At 33.5% G+C, this 22,358-nt stretch overlaps 2 protein-coding genes and 2 pseudogenes across 3 annotated transcripts; 1 reads left to right on the top strand and 3 right to left on the bottom strand.

The window, feature by feature from the left end:
* The first annotated feature begins 1,628 nt into the window (after positions 1-1,628).
* LOC130986442 (probable protein phosphatase 2C 15) lies at positions 1,629-5,073 on the top strand. 2 transcript variants are annotated; one of them, XM_057909849.1, is made up of 9 exons: positions 1,629-2,000; positions 2,153-2,696; positions 2,969-3,140; positions 3,233-3,386; positions 3,475-3,538; positions 3,636-3,743; positions 3,832-3,957; positions 4,119-4,351; positions 4,629-5,073. In XM_057909849.1, the coding sequence occupies exons 2-9, from the start codon at positions 2,487-2,489 to the stop codon at positions 4,843-4,845; spliced, it is 1,284 nt and encodes a 427-aa protein (XP_057765832.1). In that variant the 5' UTR covers positions 1,629-2,000; positions 2,153-2,486; the 3' UTR covers positions 4,846-5,073. The 2 variants fall into 2 exon arrangements, with proteins under 2 accessions (XP_057765832.1, XP_057765831.1); XM_057909848.1 differs by having other exon boundaries at positions 1,637-2,696.
* Positions 5,074-5,481: 408 nt separating this feature from the next.
* On the bottom strand, positions 5,482-6,484 carry LOC130986437 (LEAF RUST 10 DISEASE-RESISTANCE LOCUS RECEPTOR-LIKE PROTEIN KINASE-like 2.4; annotated as a pseudogene).
* Positions 6,485-11,718: 5,234 nt separating this feature from the next.
* LOC130986421 (LEAF RUST 10 DISEASE-RESISTANCE LOCUS RECEPTOR-LIKE PROTEIN KINASE-like 2.5) lies at positions 11,719-14,501 on the bottom strand. Its single transcript, XM_057909828.1, has 3 exons — positions 13,742-14,501; positions 13,336-13,368; positions 11,719-13,001 (listed from the first exon to the last, which is right to left on the bottom strand). Exons 1-3 carry the CDS (start codon positions 13,923-13,925, stop codon positions 11,857-11,859), a joined length of 1,362 nt encoding a protein of 453 aa, XP_057765811.1. The 5' UTR covers positions 13,926-14,501; the 3' UTR covers positions 11,719-11,856.
* Positions 14,502-17,929: 3,428 nt separating this feature from the next.
* Positions 17,930-20,992, bottom strand: LOC130986423 (PR5-like receptor kinase; annotated as a pseudogene).
* Between the last annotated feature and the right edge of the window lie 1,366 nt (positions 20,993-22,358).

Here is a 22,358-nt window from a genome sequence, read left to right as displayed (position 1 = left end):
TATTTTTATTATAAGAAAGTGGGTACTTTGATATATTAACACTTATATTTATCTTAAAAAAGATGGTTATATTTCCCTTAAAAAAATATGCTTATATAGTTATATTTGTGAATAAAGATTAGTTCATGTATGAATAAAAAAAAGATTAGTTCATACTCCTCCGTCCCACGAATCTTGAGTCAATTCTTTTCGGCACGAGAATTAAAAAAATAGTATTTAGTGTGTTAAATGTGGTAGGTGAAAAAGTGAAAAGGTGAATAAAGAGATTTTTTTTTGTCATATAAGGAAATGACTCAAGATTCATGGGACGGCTGAAAAAGGAAAGTGACCCAAGATTCGTGGGACGCAGAGAGTATAATTTAGACAAAAACTTTATGAATAATTCAGACCATTTGCAATCAAATTGGGCCTTTGTTTAACCAAAAAGCCCAATCGTATTTATCTATTTGGGCATACTTTGTGCAGTGCAATTAGAAAAGATAAGCTGACATAAAAAATGAAAGAGATGAGCTGAGCTGTCACTGAGTAATGCATAGCAATTTGCAAGTATGATGGTTGATTAATAGTTAACCAATTTTCCAATTGCGCTGTCCGCAAAAAAAATTACTCCAACGTCGCCGAAATTGATACATATTCTTTTTCGAGCCGTCCCAATAAAGTTAATGCGTTTCTATTTTTGAAATAAATTAAAGTTATTTTTCATTTACTTTCTCTTTTATTTCACTTTTTCATTAAACACTAATTTCTTAAATTTTGGGTAAAAAAAACCGCTCATCATCACTGGAACAAAGGAAGTAATATTTATATAGTAGTATTAATTTCGAGGATCGAAGATTTTAAACCATATGTGGACTAATTTAGTTAGTTGAAACTCAAATATTTGAATTATTCCATCCAACATCACGATGTATATTAAAATTTTATTTTTAGAAGCCGTTAATATTTATTTTTATATCAAAATAGGAATTTTTGACGGAGCCACTAATCATTACGTGATTATATTTCGAGACATTTCAACCAGGGGGCTTAGCCCACTGGCCACCGGGTCCTCACTTAAATGAAGTGACCCGGGTTCGATCCCTCTTGGGAACGAATTGGTGATTGGAGATATAAGATGGAGTTTGGTGAATGGAGATATAAGGTGGTTCTTGGAGTGGATGGGGAACTAACTACTAATATCTAACATGACTTTGCCCGATCAAAAAAAAAAAAAAAAAAAAAATATTTCGAGACATTTCAAAACAAGAAAACATTAATTTATTGACCTAATAATGTATTTTTCGTAAATTTAAGTTAATCTTTCGTCACCGCCACTTGTCATACAAAACTGCGATATGTTTTATTCTGCCAAATAATACTCCCTCCGTCCGCCAAAAGTATTCCACAATTACTATATTTGGCGTCCGCAAAAAGTATTCCACTTTCCTTTTTAAGCCATGGTCCCACCATCCACCTTTATATTTTATCCTTACAAACACTCTTTATTTACAAAAAACCACCTCAAATTCAATCTCAACCACACATCTCATAAAGTGGTGGGACCCTTTCTCCACTACATCAACATCATCACACATTTTATTAAACTCCGTGCCCGACCAAAGTGGAATACTTTTGGCGGACGGAGGGAGTATCTTTGTTAGCCTGTCTTGCTGATCTGTATTCCCTTATAGATAGATTAATTCTCAACACCTTAATTTCATTGCGGAATGTTTTTCTTTTTTTTTTTTAATTTTAATTTTCTGTTTACGTAATTAAAAGTTAATAAGTATTGGGGTTCTTGATGATTGGGGGGTCCTTACAGTTCATTCTTTGTCATCAATCCGCGTTTGGTCCATTTCCGTGTGAATTTTGCCTCCCATCTTTTTATATTCCTTCAATTTTCTAGTGGATTTGTTTGGTTTTCCAGTCACCATCAGATCTGCATATTGCCATACTACTTTTGCTAAATTAAAGAAAAAAACATAGTACACATACTGAAAGTCTTTCAGTCGTCTTTTGAGGTAATCCCATGTTTCCTTTCTGTAGGAATCTTTTATCTTTTCCTTTTCAATTCCTTGCTGTATTCTTGTCCTCTTTTGATGCAATTAGCTATTTGGGGTTTGAGATCTTATTTTGATAGTGTTGTGTATGTGTCCATATTTTGTGATTGCAGGCAAAGTTTTGATCTTGGGGGTTTTCTCTGCTGAAAAGATTGGATTTTGTCGAAGTGGGGTTTTCTTATTTGGGATTGGAGATATATTACTTATCTTTTTGGTGGTGCTTTGTGAATTTTCCATTTGTAGGGTGTGTGTGAATTTCACTTTTCTTAGAGAAAAAGTGAATTGGGATTGGGGAATGTTGGAGGGTTGTGTAAAGTGAAGTTGAGTCTTGTTTAGTGTATATGATGGTGGGAATTCGTGAGATTCGAATATATCTGTGATTTGGACAAGGTTAAACGGTCTGCATCTTTGTCTGAGCTCGAAGAGAAAGAGCTGTGTGGTTCAGTAATGGGGTCGAGGGGAGATAGATATGAACATCATGATCTTGTGCCATTAGCTGCCCTCATAAATAGGGAGTTGAGGAATGAGAAAATGGAGAAGCCCGCTGTGAGATATGGCTCTGCAGCTCAGTCGAGGAAAGGGGAGGATTATTTCTTGATAAAGACTGATTGCCAGAGAGTTCCTGGAAATCCATCTACGTCGTTCTCTGTTTTTGGAGTACGTAATCCATTTATTATCTCAGTTTACGTACTGATGATTGTGTTTGGTCAGTTGCTTTTGTTTTAATACGCAAAATCTGTTTGAGATTTGGTATGTGGGAGAATTTACTTTCTTGGTAAACTATCTGTAACTCGTTGTATCCTAATATAGAAGATGTCGATGCAACTTATCGTCTGTTAGCTTAGTTTGGCTGATGATCTTGAAAGAGTTTTTTATTTTTCTATAGATTATTGGCTTTGTATAATGGTAGTTATTCTATCAACTTGTAGATCTTTGATGGGCATAATGGGAGTGCAGCTGCAATATTTTCGAGAGACCATTTGTTAAACTACGTATTAAATGCCATGCCTCGTGGACTTGGACGGGATGAATGGCTACATGCTTTACCTAGAGCTTTGGTTGCTGGCTTTGTGAAAACTGACAAGGAATTCCAGGCCAAAGGCACGGGTTTTAAACTTTTAACTGATTTTTTGCTATCAAAGACTTATTTATCATGTGCTTAAGTAATAAGCTGAGGCTCGTATCCTCTGCAGGAAAGACTTCTGGAACTACGGCAACATTTGTAATTATTGACGGGTGGACAGTTACAGTTGCATCTGTTGGAGACTCACGCTGCATTTTAGATGCTCAGGGTGGCGGTGTCTCCATCTTAACCGTTGATCATAGACTTGAAGAAAATGCAGAGGAGTTAGTTCTTTTCCGTCAAGTGTAAACTTCATTGTAAACTTTTGTATACTTGTCTCACTGAAAATCCTTTCTCTTTCTAAACTTGCAGAAGAGAGCGTGTAACAGCCAGTGGAGGTGAAGTTGGAAGGCTTAGCATTTTTGGTGGGACTGAGGTATGATCCGAATCCAAACTGCGTGTATTCTGAAGGCCTTGTTATCGGATTGAGGGAAGTTTGTCATTTTGTGACGATGCTTGCCTTACCTCTTCAGGTTGGTCCTCTTCGTTGTTGGCCTGGGGGTTTGTGTCTTTCTCGATCAATTGGTGACATGGATGTGGGCGAATTTATTGTTCCAATACCATATGTCAAGCAAGTAAAGGTAGATCTAATAACTTTTTTAGTACTTTCTTGTTTTGGCACGGCAAATTTACCTTGAAATGACCGACTTTTGTTTCGTGTCAATGAAGTTATCAAGTACAGGGGGAAGGCTAATAATCGCCTCTGATGGTGTCTGGGATGCATTGTCATCAGAAATGGCTGCAAAATCGTGCCGTGGATTGCCAGCCGAACTTGCTGCTCGTCTAGTGGTGAAGGTATCGAACTCATAAGCCCCTGTCTTTAGTTTATACGAATCTGCTCTTTAGGGTATATGATGAAAAATAGAAAATGGTTACTGAAATCTTGATTTGCACCAATGGTAAACCAGCCTTTATGGGATTACCATATCTCATTGCATGAAACCGGTATTGTATAGGAAGCATTGAGGTCGCGTGGGCTCAAGGATGACACGACTTGCATAGTCGTTGATATAATTCCGCCAGACAACAATCCTCCGCCTTCCCCCCCGCCCAAGAAATACAACAAGCTCAAAGCCTTATTTTTCAGAAAAAAATCTTGGATATCCACCAACAAATTAGCAAAGAAGCTATCTGCTGTGGGTATCGTGGAGGAGTTATTCGAAGAAGGATCGGCAATGCTTGCTGAAAGGTCAGTATAAGACCTAAAAACTTGTTTTCTTGGTGTTCATTTGAGATAATGTGAGTATTTGAAGGATTAGATGATCAGACGAGATCAAAATTGTTCATCATAAAAGCATGTGATGGATCACCCTATATTATTTTTATCTAACTACGCTATCACCCAAAGCAAACGCTCTTTAGTGTATATATATTTGAATCTGTTTGAAAATGTGAAGACCTCATAAACTGGGGAGTATAATATGTGAAGTTGTACAAAATTGATCTTATTTCTTCAACAATGGCAGACTTGGAAATGATGAGCCGACTATGCAGACGGGCAGTCTTTTTGTGTGTGCCGTGTGCCAAGCTGACCTGGCACCTAATGAGGGAATCTCTGTTCATGCTGGATCGATATTCTCGGTGAGCTCGAAACCATGGCAAGGTCCTTTCCTCTGTTCCGACTGTCGGAATAAGAAGGATGCCATGGAAGGGAAGAGACCAAGTGGAGTTAGAGTAGTATAGGTTAGCTGATCTTTGTTTAATTGCTGCCATTCTTTTGTTTTCCTTCTTGTTCTTGCTTAGGTGATTATTTTGGATATCGAATGTTAAAATCGATATATTTTCTCTAATTAAATTCATTGTTAAGGTAGGGAAAAACGAGTGCATTCTTTGGCTAACATATTGCTCTGTCACGGATGAAATTGGCGGTTAGTATTTGTAATAAATAAAATAAAGATTTCATTCTCGTTCCATCAGGATATATATGGTTTAGATTTTTGAATTTCCTATTCTTGATTATCACAACAAAAAAGTCATTTTTTTTCATAATAATTTAGCTATACAATTGATATACATATGGAAATTCTCCAATTCTTATTTTTCTGATTGACATTGTCAATCTAATGCAACTCCGAACCAGCAAAGTTTCAACAAGACCAAAACAAAAGAAAATTAATAGAGCAAACAAGTTGCCAAAATGGAAAATAAATGCAAATCCTGATCAATGTGACTGAATTTAATTTAAGAGATGAAATGGAAGTTGGAAACAACCTTGCAAACTTAAATTCTTCAGTTTTTCTTACTTATTTTTCAAACAGTGCCAATGCAACATTTCAACAAGCAAAAAAGGATGAAGTTTGAAGATTGTCACACTAAACACTAGACATGTTAACATAAAAATTCAAGAAAAATACTAGAAAGATTCAAAGGTTGAAAACTGTGGGGGATAAAGGTAAGGTTTAGGTGGAAAGTCCAATGATCCATGTTTCCCTTCCAATATTTGTACGACCTTGGTCATCGAAGGTCGGTCATTAGGGTTTGTCTGTATGCACCACAACCCAACAATGATCAAGTTTCTCTTTACAAGCTGGTTTTCATCTTCTTCATCCAGTTTTCCAACAAGATCCGTTGCTGCATTCATCTGAAGTTGCTTGTAGATATGATGAGGGAAGTATACTTCACTCGTACGATCTACATCCCTTGGATCACTGCTGTTTCTCCTTCCTCCCACCATTTTCAAAACCAATATTCCATAGCTATACACATCACACTTGTAAAACACTTCTCCCAAGTTTCTAGAAAACACTTCAGGGGCAATGTACCCGATAGTACCTCTCGCCACCGACTGTTTGGACACAACTTGGCAAGTCCAAAATCTGAAATCCTAGGATTCAAATCCTTATCAAGAAGAATGTTCTGAGGCTTGATGTCCAAATGAAGGATTCTCGCATTGCAGCCTTGATGCAAGTACTCTAGCCCTCGAGCAATGCCAAGTGCGATCTCAAACAATTTATCCCATCCCAACCCAGATTCTGCAGAAGCAGAAGTAGTGTTGCAAATGAATTTTTCAAGAGATCCATTAGACATGAAGTCATAAATGAGAGCTCTTTTAGAACCTTGGAAACAAAATCCTAAAAGCGCTACAATGTTAAGGTGGGAAGTTCTACTGATAGTGACAACCTCATTCATGAAATCTTCCCCATTTTCATTAGATTCGTTCAAGACCTTCTTCACTGCCACGAGATGACCGTCGGGAAACTGTCCTTTATAGACACTATATATCGAACCCTCCTTTTCCTAACTTTTCACTATTTGTCATTTTCTTGATGCTCGAGTATTTGTATCTCATTGGTGCAAGGTTTCCATTCTACTTCAGAAAGTGTTGGATGCCTTTTTCATTTTCATATTTTGCCTTTGCACGCTTTCTCCAAATGAAAACGAAAAGAATTATCAAAGCTGATGTAATGGCAGCTGTTATTATACCACCTGTAGTGATGAAATTTGGTTTATCTATATCCTCTATATTATATATAAAAAGGGAGTTCAACGGTAATAATTTACGGTCACAATTTAAAGTTTATTAGTTTAGTTATTAAAGAGAGATTTCAGGTATTTACGTTCATTTGCAGTTTTCTAATTTATTTTCTTCATTTTTTTCTCTTTCTTTCTATATATATGGTTTTTTTCAGACATCTTATAATTTGGCTAATAATAAAATATACAATATATATATATATATATAGGAAAAGATTCTAATAAAAACCTCTGTTAAAATGAGAACTAGGAACCTAATCTTGACCTTTTAAATATTAGATCTAATGGTTAGGATTTAGTCAACAAAAGAAACTGTGCATCTATTATATTTTACTGTGCACTTAAAAAATATGCAATTTATGCAATTGAAACCAACAATGCAAAATACTCAAGCAAATCGAAATTGTGCATCTATGCAATCGAAATTGTGCATCTGTAGTTTAATCTCAACCCTCTATTTTATTTAAATCAATGACTTTAAATTGGTTCATAGTTTTCATCTTAAGAGGGGTTTTTATATTAACCCTACCCTATATATATATATATGTGTATATATCAAATTAAAGATCATGACAAAAGCTTTAATTTGATATATCATAGTATAAAAGTAGATTTAAGATGAGAAAGTTATCAAAGTAATTAAATTGAAAATTTTAAAATTTACATATCATTACACTTGGTATAAATTGAAAATTTACATCTTTAAATTCAAGATTTTATTGAGTAATTGATGTGAATGATTATATTTTATTTTAAAATATATTTTGTATTTGTTTATGTTTTAATATTTTTTATTTAAATTTATTGTTTAACTTCAATGTATGTCGTGCATCGCACGAATGGGCGTATACTAGTTTTGATATAATTAATCAATATCGTTTTATTTGATAAAAGTAAAAAATATAGATGCAATATCTATTATATTTAATTTTTAAATTAATAATTTGATCTATTTAATTTTATAATTAAGGGCGTTTATGTTTATTTTGCATGATTAGTAACATGCATATATAATTGAGTATTTTATTCTCGAAAGTAAGATTTATCCAATCTCACAATTTCAATGAGATGAATCAAGCAAAACTAACCTAATGATATAAACAATCAAGGCTTTGAAATACTACAAAGTTTGAATTCATTTAAGTAAACAAAGAATTAAACCTTAGTATTTTTATCTATCAAAACTCTATAAATTAATAAACTCTATGAATTTATAAATTTCTCATGTCCCAACTCTGTTCAGTTCGAAAATCATCAAAATAATAATATAATAACTTTTTAGAGAACCTCTTTATAAATATATAGGTCCTGTTAACATTAAATTAATAATTATAAAAATATCACAATTATAAATACTATGGTAATTTGTTAAAATATGAACTTATTGTTGAATCATCTTCAGGTAAATCATCATTAGAATCTCCAGTATTATGAGCCACAATAAATTGATGGATACATGCATTTATTTAATTTAAATATTATCTCTAATTTATTTTTACAAATTATAACATGATTTAAAATTATAATTTCTGAAATTAAGAGAACACTCTATAAATTTAAAAGTTATTAACTTATCAATAAATAAAATTCTTAGGTCCCAGAGTTGTTTATTTATAATGGTCTTATTGTACTCCCTTCGTCCACAAAGATTATATGGTGGAATGGAGTAGGAATGGTGAAACGGTTTCGATTTTTCAGTTATAACCATAATCGAATCAAAATTTCGGTAACCGTAATTTACGGGTTCGATTCGGTTATCTATTTTAGCTTTGGTTGAAATTCGATTAATCAGTTTAATCGAAAATTGTTCGGTTAAAAATCGATATATTAACCAATTAACTTTTTAAAAAAGTTAAAAATACTATTTTAAAATTAAAACATAATTATATTTACTCATATTTATAGTGCGAGTACTTATATATACTCATATTTATATATTGCAATAATCTACCCATTTTGGACTCCCAAATTCTTTCATATTTACTCATAATCAACACATTTTGGACTCCCAAATTATATTTACTCATATTTTTAGTGCGAGTACTTATATATACTCATATTTATGTATTGCAATAATCTAAAAGCAAAAGTAAGCGGTTCTTTCGTGAACGGAGAAAGTATTATTTACACAATTAACCTTACAAGTAAGTACGTAAACAAGATAATAGATAATTTATATTTTGTGTTCAATAATACTTTTTCAATTGGTATAGATTTAGAGGGTGTTTGACTGAGCTTATAAACTATTTAAAACAATTTATAATTAAGTTGTTTATGAGCTTATAATTTTTTTTAAATGTTTGACAAAATAAGCTCATAAATAACTTATAAGCTCTAAAAATAAGCTCCGAGAGCTTATAAGCTCCCCCAAAAATAATAAGTTCATCTACCCAACTTATTTTTTCATAATCTTATATGCAACAATCATTTTACAAATATTATTTAATTATAATTTGTTGTTTTCATCATATACCATTTTAAGTTCATATTTCTTTAATTTTCTCTCTCTACAAATATTTTCTTTCTCTAACAAAAGTACTTTGACAATTTATAAGCTTTTAAAAAACTACATTTTATAAGTTATTGAAACTTATAAGCTCTTAAAATAAGCTTAGCTAAACACGCGCCTCTTAATTTAATAACAGTCGTGTAATATGGTATGATAATAATGAATTCATATTGTTAAATGAGATATTACACGTCAATGCTAATGAAAGGACATACCTATAAAACCGATCTTTTTAAGTGTCGTGTTTCCCGAAAACAAAATCAACATTAATCAGCAAGTCGCAGGTATATACTAATTTGGCTGGTTTTTCAGTTTGAGGTCTCAGTTTTTTCCTATTCTCAACGCAACTATATATATATGCAGCAATGAGATTGAGAAAATACCTGTTTTGCAGTAGAAGTCATTCTCGTTTTCTGCAAGACACTGCCCTCCTCCACTGTAGCATCGATTACAATCTTCAGACACATTCCACTCCAAAGTGTAACTAGGACTCAAGAGGTGTAATAAGTCACTTGAGTTTCCATCAGACTTGATAGGTAGTTGAATCAAGGAACATTCTAGAGGAATCTCCGGAGCATGATCGTGCATTGCCGGAATTTTATAGTACACTGTAGAGGCTTCACAAGCTGTACGGCTACAGTTTTGGAAATAATGTTGGATTTGATGGTTGGCAGTTTTATTGAAGCATGTGAAGAAGGTGATGTTTGGGGAGAATGTGAATGAAACTGAGGCAGAGACACATTTATGAAAGAAAAGCAGTTGGGTGATTCCAGTAAAGTCTGGAGCAAGAAATCGACAACTAGGAATTTATTTTTTGATGGCTGCTCTAGAATATATTTGCCAGACGCGCGTTGCAGCTCCTATATATAATCTTGGATGTTCTTCTGTAGAAGAAGAATCACAGCCGTCAACAACGAACAATCCGCATTCGGGATCACGAATATCAGTAAAGGGAAATTGTAGGGAAAAGTTTCTGCAGGAGTAGGATTTTTGGCATTTGGAATGAGCTTCGAGTAGAAGAAGCTGCCACACCACCAACAATATTAACACATCTTTGCCAACACCCATCTCTCTCTCTGAGGCTTCTGTTGGTTTCCATAATCCACTTCTGTTATATATTTACAATTAAGCTCGTTCCATGCAGTCATTTGGCTCCAGCCATCACGCTAAATGACTTGGCAATCCTTTTTGTTTTTTAATCCATGAACCAACTTTGTAATTTGTGACTTCTTAAAGTGTGGATATATAACTCTTTGGATAGGTCCGTGCATGAAGCACAAGTTAATTTCCTGTTTTACACTTGAAAGTTCAAGCCCACTTCTTAGATTCTCTTTTAAAAAATGAAAACATTGAAGCCCAAAAGTGGCCTAACAGGGGAAAATCATGAATAGGTCTTCCACGGACCACCTTTAGATTGATTTCGTGTCTCAGGATTTAATAATTCAATTTGTCTCTTTTATGTTCTGCACACTATTGTTCATGAGCGACACCAACTTGGGTGTAGTAGATCCATAATATTCCAGATAAATATAGGAGCTATATATATAATATCATAGCCAAAATAAAACCAGTTGTTGCTGATACCTCTTCTTGATTCCTTATTCCACAACTTGATCTTGAGAAGGCAGACATATAAGTGCATCGTTATTAGAATTCCATATATAGTCCAACCGCAACGACCGAATTGGTTAGTTTCATGTATAAGGATATATTCTATGCTTAATTTAAACTTTCATCAATAAGTTGGCTTTAAATTCTCTCAGCTGATAAACTACTGGATATTCATGACTTGGAATAATCCGCATTTGGAACATTTAGAATCAGCCTTGAGCAGAAGAAGATGGCAGAGGAATAAGAGAGACAGATTCTTGATAGGAGCCAGTTTTTACTAGATTAATTATTAAACAATAGATATGTGCTGTTGTCCATGTATTTTTCTGTGTTTATTTAATCCTAAGTCTTATGCCATTGCCTCCGTCCAACACGCTAGTCGACTCACTTGTTAATTATCTTCCTTTTATTTATGTTGACTCGAATGAAAACCATCCTACACTCTAGTTGACCTGGAAATTTGTTGGTGGAAGACACTCAGATATGGCATTAGTATTTTTTGTCAGAAGAAAGTGTTTCATGTCTCCAATATTTAGCATTTTCTATAAAAATATCTTGAATTTTATTTTCTCTTAAAAAAATTTGAACTTTCAATATTTTTCATAAAATGTCTTGCTATTCAAAATTATGTGAATGGAAAAATATCAAACTGATTGCAGTCAAGTTGTGAACCCTATTACACCAAATCGATAATTCAAGATTTCTTTGGCGACATGAGTCTTCTATTCCACAAATTTTTTACTCATGTTAGATTAAGAATCCTCTAAATTAAATCCGAGTGTTCAAGATATACGTAAAGTGGATTTTTAATACTCAACACATAATAATACTAGCTAGATCCTTTGCCCTGGACTTCTAGTAGATAAAGAGACAGTGTATCCTGGCTGACTAGAGAAGTCTCTCTCACAAATGGATATATAGTTATCGAAATGAATATAAATATGCTAATCCTAATGAAGGAGTGAAAGTTAAATTCCAGGAGTTTCTAATCTTAATAATGGAGATTTAAATTCTTCACAGTTTTTCTTGTATTTTTCTAACAGTGACTCTTTCCACAAGACTAATGCTATTCCAAGTTTCCAACCAACCAGTAAACAGGATCAAGTAAAGTAGTAGAAAGATTCAGAAGTTGAATAGCTTGATGCTGCTCTTGGTGTTGAGTAAAGGTAAGGCTTAGGTGGAATCTCCAATGATCCAAGTTTCCCTTCCAACATCTCTACCACCCTCTTCATCGACAGTCGATCCTTAGGGTTCGTCTGAACGCACCACAACCCAACAATCATCAAGTTTCTCTTTACAAGTTGGATTGCATCTTCATTCAAATCTGGAATTACATCACCATCCCTTTCAAGTTGCTTGTAGAGGTAATGCGGGAAGTATATTTCACTCGTACTAATACTATCTACATCTCTCGGATCAATGTTTCTCCTTCCTCCAACCATTTCCAAAATCAGCATACCATAACTATACACATCACACTTGTAAGAGACTTCCCCGAAGTTTCTAAAAAATACTTCAGGAACAATGTACCCTATTGTCCCTCTTGCCACCATCATAGAGACTATGCTCGATCTGTTTGGACACAATTTAGCATGCCCAAAATCTGAAATTCTTGGATTCATGTCCTTATCTAGAAGAATGTTCTGAGGTTTGATGTCCAAATGCAGAATCCTCGTATTGCAGCCTTGATGCAAGTACTCTAGCCCTCGAGCTATCCCAAGAGCGATCTCAAACAATTTATCCCATCCCAACCCAGATTCTTGATACGAGGAAGCATTGTTGCAAATGAATTTTTCAAGAGATCCGTTACGCATGAAATCATAAATGAGTGCTCTTTTAGAACCTTCAAAACAAAATCCTAGAAGCGTGACAATATTGACATGGGAAGTTCTACTAATACTGGCGACTTCATTCATGAAATCTTCCCCATTTTCATTGGATTCATTCAAGACTTTCACTGCCACGAGATGACCGTCGGGAAACTGCCCTTTGTAGACATTGCCAAACCCTCCTCTTCCCAAGTTTTCAGTAAATGAGTTTGTCATTTTCTTGATAATAGAGTATTTGTATCTGATTGGTGCAAGATTTCTATTGTTCTTGAGAAAGAGTTCAATGTCTCTGTCATGCTCTTGTTTTGCCTTTGCACGGTTCATCCGAACGTAAATGAATATAAATATCAAGGAGGATGTAAGCGCGGCTATAGCCATACCACCTGACGAGATAAAAACCTGTTGTTTTGATGAATCTGAGAAGAATGTAATAACTGAAAACTGTATTCTGATTAGAGATCACAATGAAGTTCAAGTATATATTAATGAAACAGAGACAGAGTCCAAAAAATTTATTACTACTAGTCATCATAATTAGTACTCCCTTCGTCTCATAAAAACATAGCCATTTAGAAGTGGCACGAGTTTTAAGAAATGTTAGATAAAAGTGTATTATGACTGGAAAAGGAATTCCATTTATGAAAATGGCAAAATGGCCATGTTTTTGTAAGAAGGATGGAGTATGAATTATTGAAAAGAAGATAACTGAAGATGGGAATATCTTAGCAGAGAATCGGTAAAAGGACATACCTTTGAAGAGAATCTTTTGAAGTCTCTTATTTTCTGCAAACAAATTCAACATTAGCTTTCGGTGAAACAACAAAAACTAATCTTTTTGTTTCCCTACCTAGCCCGTTGTAAGAATTTAGTTTTGGGTTACATAAAATTCCTTTATTGTAGGAAACTGAAACCTAGCTACAAAGAAACTATCAGCTATAAACAGTTTTCTGCTGCTTTCCACACTAGTAAAAACTACAGATGTTGGGCCTACCAGTGAACTGCATGCAGTATAATTGGATATTGTTGTCAGTAAGGCACTTGTAAGAGACAAAATATTGTAGGAAATTCGGTTTTATAAAAATTTAGTCGCATGCCTAATTACGGATCAAATTTGTTATGTTTTTAAGCAAGATATGAAATGAAGATGAAGCATTACCTTTACCTGGATTGGTTTTGCAGTAGAACTCATTGTTTTCGGATGTGAGACATTGCCCTCCTCGATCATAATAACATTCATAACAATCTTGAGACACGTGCCATTCTAGAGCGAAATTTGGACTTAACAGATTGATGAGGTCGGCGGGAAATACTTGGTTAGACCTCAAAGGCATTTGATTCATTGTACATCCTGATCCTGGAAGAACATCATCAATATATATGTGCAGGAGCTTCTTCAGTGGCTTCAGCTTTATAGTAAATGGTCAATATATCACAGCTCCTATTCTTGTACTGCACGAAGTAATCTATGACATCTTTACTTGGATTGTAGCAGTTGAAGAAGGTGATATTAGGGGAATATGTGAAGGAAACGAAAGGAGATTTTGGTAGAGATACGTTTGAGAAGGAGAGACAGCTGCTTCCATTGATGTAGTTTTGTAGCACGGAATCGTGGATCAAGAGCTTGTTATCCGATAACTTCTCCAGCAGATTCATGGGATACTCTCGTAGATAAATTAATGGATTTTGATGTTCTAAACTGCAGTTGACTGAGAAGAATCCACATTTGGAATGAGTAATATCAGTGAAGGGGAATTGGATGGAGAAATCTCTGCAGGGGTACGATTTTTGGCATTTCGAATCAGCTTTGAGCACTAGAAAATAGCTGAGGAAAAGGAGTGACGAGTAGAGAGTTTTCATGGGAGCAGGAGCCATGTTTTTTTTAATGGATCAAAACAATACCAGTGGAGTTTTATGCTGTTTTGCTCCCTATTTTATTTGGTTCCTTTAATTATTAAATGTCGTTGATTTTGTATAACACGCCAGGTTGACTGGAGTTGGAAATATGCGGTGGAAATGGAATACAAGTCTGTCATTTGCAAAACATAGCCATACTTTTTGGTATTTAACCGTAGTCCGTAGTTGAGAACTGCATTGATACCTACTTAAATTTGTACGGTCGATTTAACTTTTAGGTTAAACCTGTCTAATACGTAAATTTTAGATTATTAGCAGAGTTTACGTATGTTGCACGTATTAATTTTTACTTAACACAATTTATTTTTTAAAAATAATTAGAAGAAAGAATGTACGTTGTACGTGTAATTAATATTATTTTAATTGATAATTTATTATTATTTTTTATTAATTTATTACTTTTATTAGATAATTTATTGGATGAATATATTTATTTATAAGTCTTATCAATAACTATAGATATAAAGTATTCTTTATAGATTTAGGTGACAAATAAATGTATATCAAAATAGATTTATATTTTATAAATATAATAATAAATATATAACAAGGGTAAAATAGACAATTCCAAATTGTGCCTTAGACTGCCTTAGGCTCTTTTTCTATTAGTATAGATACTCATTCCGTCCACAAAATTTATGCTATATTGCTTTTGACACGAATCTATATATATATGAAACATCAGTTTTTAACGGTAACTTTTTATCACACTTATTTTATCACACTTTCTCTCTCCTAACTCTCTCTCCTAACTCTCTCTCATCTTACACGTTCTCTCACCATCTTACTTCTCTTTTTCCTTTTGATTATTTTCTAGAAACCATCAAATTTGATTCGTGGAAAATATTCAATATGGATGTTAAATTAAAGATCATGACAATATCTTTAATTTGATGTAAAAATTATATTTAAAAAAATTGACATAAAAAAGTTATAATAGTTTGAAATCATAAAATTAATTTATTCCTCTCTCATCTCTCCTCTTTCCTCTCTCCACTCTCCACTCTTTTTTCTTTAATATTGAAGTCACGTTAGTATTTTTTTTTTAAATCATATTAGCTCATTTCAAAGCTCTTCAATTTAAAAGTATTGTTTTTAAAGTAGAATTTAAATTAATTTAATATAAATTTATAGTTGAATAATAAATTATATCATCTTAAAAATTATATTTCAGATATGGTTTAAATTTATTAAATCTTTAATTATGTTTGTATTGTTTTTTATATTTATTTGTATTAACATATCTACTATTACTATTTTTAATTAAATATTAAATTAGATTTACATTTACATATATTAAGCATCAAAATGGCTCATTGAAAAATTATTAATTGGAGAATCAGTATTGATACTATTTAAAAATAAAAAAATAAATTGAACTGCTTAATTTTATAGTAGCACGTCTATTTAAATTTAAAAAGATCATGTATATTATTTAAAAATGAATGACAATTATATCATGTTCAACCCATGTTTTTCCACTAATCGATTGATAAAAAAATATATATTTGTTTGTAAAGCAACACAAATTAAAATTTAAATGCATATAAAGATAAATATTGTCATATTTATTCAAATTACTTGGCACATATAAACTTACAACTCATCAATAACACCATTATTGAAATAATCTATATATAATACTCCCTCCGTCCCAACGAAAGCGGTGCTCTTCTTTTCGCCACGGGATTTAAAGAGAATAAGATTGTAGTGTAAAAATGTGTAAAGGTGTGTGGGGCCACATTGTTTGTAGTGTAAAATTATTATCAAAAAAGAAAATGCACCACTTTCGTTGGGACGACTTAAAAAGGAATACGCACCACTTTCATTGGGACGGAGGGAGTATAAAAGAGGAGTTTGTTTACCTCCAATTTTTCTCTCTACTCATAAACTTTCCCTTCAAATTTTATATCTTTTTTATAATTCTTTTTAAAAAATCATTAATTTCTATTATAAAAATAATGCAAATGGATGTTAAATTTGAGATTATTAAGTTATGATCGATTAAAATATTAAAATTAATTTTTGTTCGCTCTCATTTATCTATAATGTTGAATATCGTACTCTATTTTCATTGTATTTTCGTTTATTGGTGACAAACATAAGCATATGTCATTTTTTTCCTTTTAAAAAAGTTTACATGATTTTTAAATATAATTATTTAAACTACAATAATTTTTAATGCAATTAAGGAGGAGGAAATTTGTATTAATTTTAATATGAATTTGTAAATAAAATATTAGTTATATATCTTAAAATTAGAATTTAAAATATTATATATATTAATTTATTTATGTGTACAAATTATTTATTTATTTATATAACAATTTAATAATATACGATTTGGACTTTTACGAGCCAAAATTATTATATTAAATGACGGCTATTAATTTAGTTATATTGATGCTTTAGTGTAATCGTAACCCGTGCATCGCACGGGAGAGCGTACTAGTTTTAATAAAATGTGAGTGGAGTTGGTAGTGGAGTAAGAGTCTCATTTTAAATGGGAGTGGGATGGTGTGGACACTACTACTAAAAATGGATGTGATATATTTTTTGTGGACGGACGAAAAAAAATTGTGGCATAAATTTCGTAAACGAATTGAGTAATATATAGATTTAAAGATAAAAAATTATAGTACTATTAATTGTTGATTATTAATTTCAATATATATTTGCAAATAGGTGTAAAGAAGTAAATAAAATAGGAAACAAAATCTTATAAATGTGTACAATTTGAACCCTCAAAATTATATTGTAGCAATAAAGACAATCTATTATACTATATAATTAATCGGATTAACACTTGATTAAGGGGGTGGCAGTGTTTCGATTCTTCGTCATGGTTATCTTGAATATTTTTAATAAGGTCACAAGATAATGAATCAATATTAGTTTATCTTAAAATATTATGTAAACAATAATAAGCATAATATATAATTTAAGATGTATTTACTTTTCGACAATATACATGATTGAGATTTTTTATTATTATTAGGATTTCTCAATTTCCTCTTTCAATTGTATAAGATTAATCAAGCAAATTAGCTTAAACTAATAAAAATTATCAAGAATCTTGAGATATCCTAAAGCTTTAATCCATCTCATAGAATATCCCAAAATAAAAATAAGGACACACTTTTACAGGAACGAATATTTCTCTTTAAGATCCATCGGAAATTCTCGATCTCCTAAATTAGCAAACGAAATACTCTAGACCTTAGCAATTCATATCTCATTTCGCGTTCCACCTGTTCGGCAAAAGTTCCCACAGAGGTAGTGCTAGTCAAGCGCTCAACACGTTGTCTCAAGGATTTTACTGAAGGTTTAGGTGGAAGAAGCTCCAATTATTAAACTCTAGGACAAAATGAAAGATGGAGTGCTGGAACATGGACATATAAATTCTTCACAGCTATTCTAACACCCACACTTATTTTCAACAAGGCCAATGCAATGCAAAGCATATAAAACATAAAGCTTCACTTTTAACATACAAATTCAAGCAAAATACTACAGAGATTCAGAAGTTGAATAGCTTGGTGCTGCTCTAGGGGGTGAATATAGGTAAGGCTTAGGTGGAATCTCCAATGATCCAAGTTTCCCTTCCAACATCTCTACCACCTTCGTCATCGACGGTCGATCCTTAGGGTTCGTCTGAATGCACCACAACCCAACAATCATCAAGTTTCTCTTTACAAACTGGCTTTCATCTTCTTCATTGAAATTTCCAGACAGATTTCCATCTCTTTCTGCATTCATCTCAAGCTGCTTGTAGAGGTAATGTGGGAAGTATATTTCACTCGTACGATCTACATCTCTTCGATCAATGTTTTTCCTTCCTCCAACCATTTCCAACACCAACATACCATAGCTATACACATCACACTTGTAAGAGACTTCCCCGAAGTTTCTAGAAAATACTTCAGGGGCAATGTACCCTATTGTGCCTCTTGCCACCATCATAGAGACTATGCTCGATCGGTTTGGACACAATTTAGCAAGCCCAAAATCTGAAATTCTTGGATTCATGTCCTTATCTAGAAGAATGTTCTGAGGCTTAATGTCCAAATGAAGAATTCTCGTATTGCAGCCTTGATGCAAGTACTCTAGCCCTCGAGCAATGCCAAGTGCAATCTCAAACAACTTATCCCACTCCAACCTAGATTCTGCAGATGACGGAGCATTGTTGCAAACGAACTTTTCAAGAGATCCATTAGGCATGAAATCATAAATGAGAGCTCTTTTAGAACCTTCAAAACAAAATCCTAAAAGCGTGACAATATTAATATATATGGGAAGTTCTGCTAATACTGGCAACCTCATTCATGAAATCTTCCCCATTTTCATTAGATTCGTTCAAGACCTTCACTGCCACAAGATGACCATCGGGAAAGTGTCCTTTGTAGACACTGCCAAACCCTCCTCTTCCCAAGTTTTCAATAAATGAGTTTGTCATTTTCTTGATACTAGAGTATTTGTATCTCATTGGTGCAAGATTTCCATTGTTCTTGAGAAAGAGTTCAATGTCTCTATCATGCTCTTGTTTCACCTTTGCACGCTTCCTCCGAATTGAAACGAATATAATTATCAAAGAGGTTGTAAAAGCGGTTATGGTGATACCTCCTGCCGAGGGAAAAAATGTTGCTCAGATCAATCTCAGAAGAATGTAATAATAACTTAAAGCTGTATGCTGATCAGTGATCACAATGAAGTTCAAGTATTAATTAAGGAAACAGAGATATGATTAATGAAGTTGAGCATCATCATAATTAGTAATGAATTATTTAAAAAGAGGATAGCTGAGAATATCTTAACAGAGCATTGGTAAAAGGGACATACCTATGAAAAGGATCTTTTGAAGTCTATTTCCTGCAAATAAATTCAACATTAGCCTTCAGATTTTAGGTGAAACAACAAAAAACTAATCTTTTTCTAACTACCTCGTTGTAAAGATTTAGTCCTTTATTATAGGAAGCTGATCAACCTAGCTAATAGTACTAAGTAACTAAAGATCTATAAACAGTTTGCTACCGCTTTCCAAACCATGTAAAAACTTCAGATGTTGAGGCCTACCAGTGAATTGCAGCAGTAGAAGGCACTGCCCTCCTCTATCGAAACAATTAAGACATTGTTGAGAAACATTCCATTGTAGAGTAAAGTTTGCAGTTACCATATCGAACAATCACACTATAGTTTACTCGATAAAATATATTAAAATTATAAAATATTATTATAAAATAAAATAAAATATATATTCACTCTCATACAAATTATGTATTAAAATAAAAAATTTTACGTGCAAATACATGTTATCTCTGCTACGATAATTAAGAGAGAGAGGTGGAGAAAGAGATCAGGAAGAGAGAAAATGAAAATGATAGATGAGTTAAATTACTATACATATTTGAGGGTGAAATTGAAAAATGATAAAAATATACAATATGAAAAATATGTGTGATAATATTATCAGGAATTGGATTGAAAAGATGAGAAAATGATCTGAATTTTTTTCCAATTAAGATAACGTTTGAAAATAATGAAAAAAAAAAGAAAAAATATTTGTATTCCACAAAAAAGAGCGCACCCTTTAAAGAAAACAAAAGCAATGATGACAAGACTAAGCTCAATATATACAGACAATATTACCCAAGCTCTTCCTGTTTTTCATTCGAGCTAATGCAGATTGCAGAATTCCATCACAGTTCAATCGCTTTTTGAATAGAAAATGAAATACCCAAAACGTAGATTGTTGTTTTCACACCATGAAAGTAGCTAGAATGAAAAGAGGGAAGACTGGCATAACAAACTACAGATGTTGAGGCCCACCACTAAACTACAGCAGTAGACGACGTACCTTTTTTACAGTAGAATTGGTTATTATCGGAAGTAAGACACTGGCCTCCTCCATGGAAACAACTAAGGCATTCTTCAGAAACAGTCCATTCTAGACTAAAGTTAGCAGTTATCATATTGAACAAATCACCCGAGTCGTCACTAGAATTCAGAGGTAGCTGCACCAGTGAACACTCTCGAGGAATTTCAATTTTCTCGGAAGCAGAATCATCAGCTGTTGGGATTCTATAGTACACGGTGGAGATACAATCTATCTTGCTATAGTTTTCGAAATGTTCATCTAATTGAGATTTGTTAGTATCAGGTTGGGCGAAGCAGGGGAACAAGGTGAGATTAGGAGAGAATGAGATTGAAATAGAAGGAGATCGAAGCATAGATTGATTCATGAAAGTAAAGCAGCTTCGGTTCTTCAGTTGAGCTTCAAGCTGAAAATCAGAATTAATCGAGACTTTGTTTGGTGTGTTACTCTCCAAAATATAATAACCAAGATTTCCACCACCTAAATGAATTACTGGATATGGAGGATCAGAATCACAGCCATCAACGGTGATCAATCCGCAGCCCGAATTATCAGCTTTAGTAAATGGAAAACTCAGATTGTAATATCCACACGGAAAGGATTCTTGGCATTTGGAATGAGCAGCTTGTTGGAATAAATGGCTTAATTAGTCCATAATTACTTTGTAATTAATGGAATTAAATGGCATATTTGGAATCTACATTTTGAGTAGATTAATTTGGTATATTTACTTGTTCAAATCTATTAAGAATTGAATGAGTAATTAAATGCCAAAAGATAGCCATTGAAAATGGAAATGTGGAGTGTCATCCCACATTGGAAAAATAAGGAAGTTGAAAGCTATTTATAAAGTGCTCACCACCATAAAGGAACAATCAAGTGTGCTTCTCTATGGTGGACCTTATGGTGCACCCAAGTGAGTTTTGACTTAGCCTTTTAAGGCTAAAACTCAAACTCAAATAGTTTTGACAAATGAAACGGTGGCTCGTGTGACGTGGCAGTGACGTGGAACATGTGGCTCGGTGACGTGGCACCGCGTGGCGGATAAGGAATCTGGGTGGATGACAAATGAAACGGTGGCTCGTGTGACGTGGCAGTGACGTGGAACATGTGGCTCGGTGACGTGGCACCGCGTGGCGGATAAGGAATCTGGGTGGATGAGGTTGCTGACGTGGCAGCGGTTGGATCAGACTGGTGAGGTGGGGGTGGTTGGCTTGCACCCCTTTGACCCATTAATGGGGCTAAGGACCATTAATGGTGGACGTCGTATACCACCAGGTAAATTCATTCAATTCCCTAAAACCTATAATTTTGGTGTAGCCACCACGCCTTAATTTTGAGAAAATATTAATTAACTAAGAAAGAAAATCAATTCAAATAAAATAACTCTTTGAAATAAATCAATAAAAAGGTAACTCGGCTCGAATAAATCCACACTAATTCAAAGCTCTGATCATCGACGCAAAGATTAATTAATCCCTATCAACCAACCAGTTATAGGATACCGTGAAACGCAACGGACGTACCCCAATTCCTACTTACTGTGTCAATAAACAGCTGGAGACGCCAGACCTGCTTATTTCCCTTATTAAAATATAACCTAGCTGGAGACGCCAGACCTAGATTTAATATTCTAATAGCATTAAGATGAAGGAACCCAATTTATACCAATTATCCTAGAGACGTTAGTAATAATTAATATACCAATTAATTCCCCCTACGAACACGGTAGTTGTATCACTAATTAGTCCAATTCCAACAATCGCCAGACCTAGATTTAATATTCTAATAGCATTAAGATGAAGGAACCCAATTTATACCAATTATCCTAGAGACGTTAGTAATAATTAATATACCAATTAATTCCCCCTACGAACACGGTAGTTGTATCACTAATTAGTCCAATTCCAACAATTACGGATTGGAGGTGCTAATTGACTGTAATCCAATTAAATCTAAGTTGATCAGGCTTAAATAAAATCATAAT

This window comes from Salvia miltiorrhiza, chromosome 5 (genome assembly GCF_028751815.1).
Source record: "Salvia miltiorrhiza cultivar Shanhuang (shh) chromosome 5, IMPLAD_Smil_shh, whole genome shotgun sequence".
NCBI classification, from domain to species: Eukaryota; Viridiplantae; Streptophyta; class Magnoliopsida; order Lamiales; family Lamiaceae; genus Salvia; species Salvia miltiorrhiza.
The sequence above is the reverse complement of the archived record's forward strand: the minus strand, read 5'-3'. Positions and strand labels throughout refer to the sequence as shown.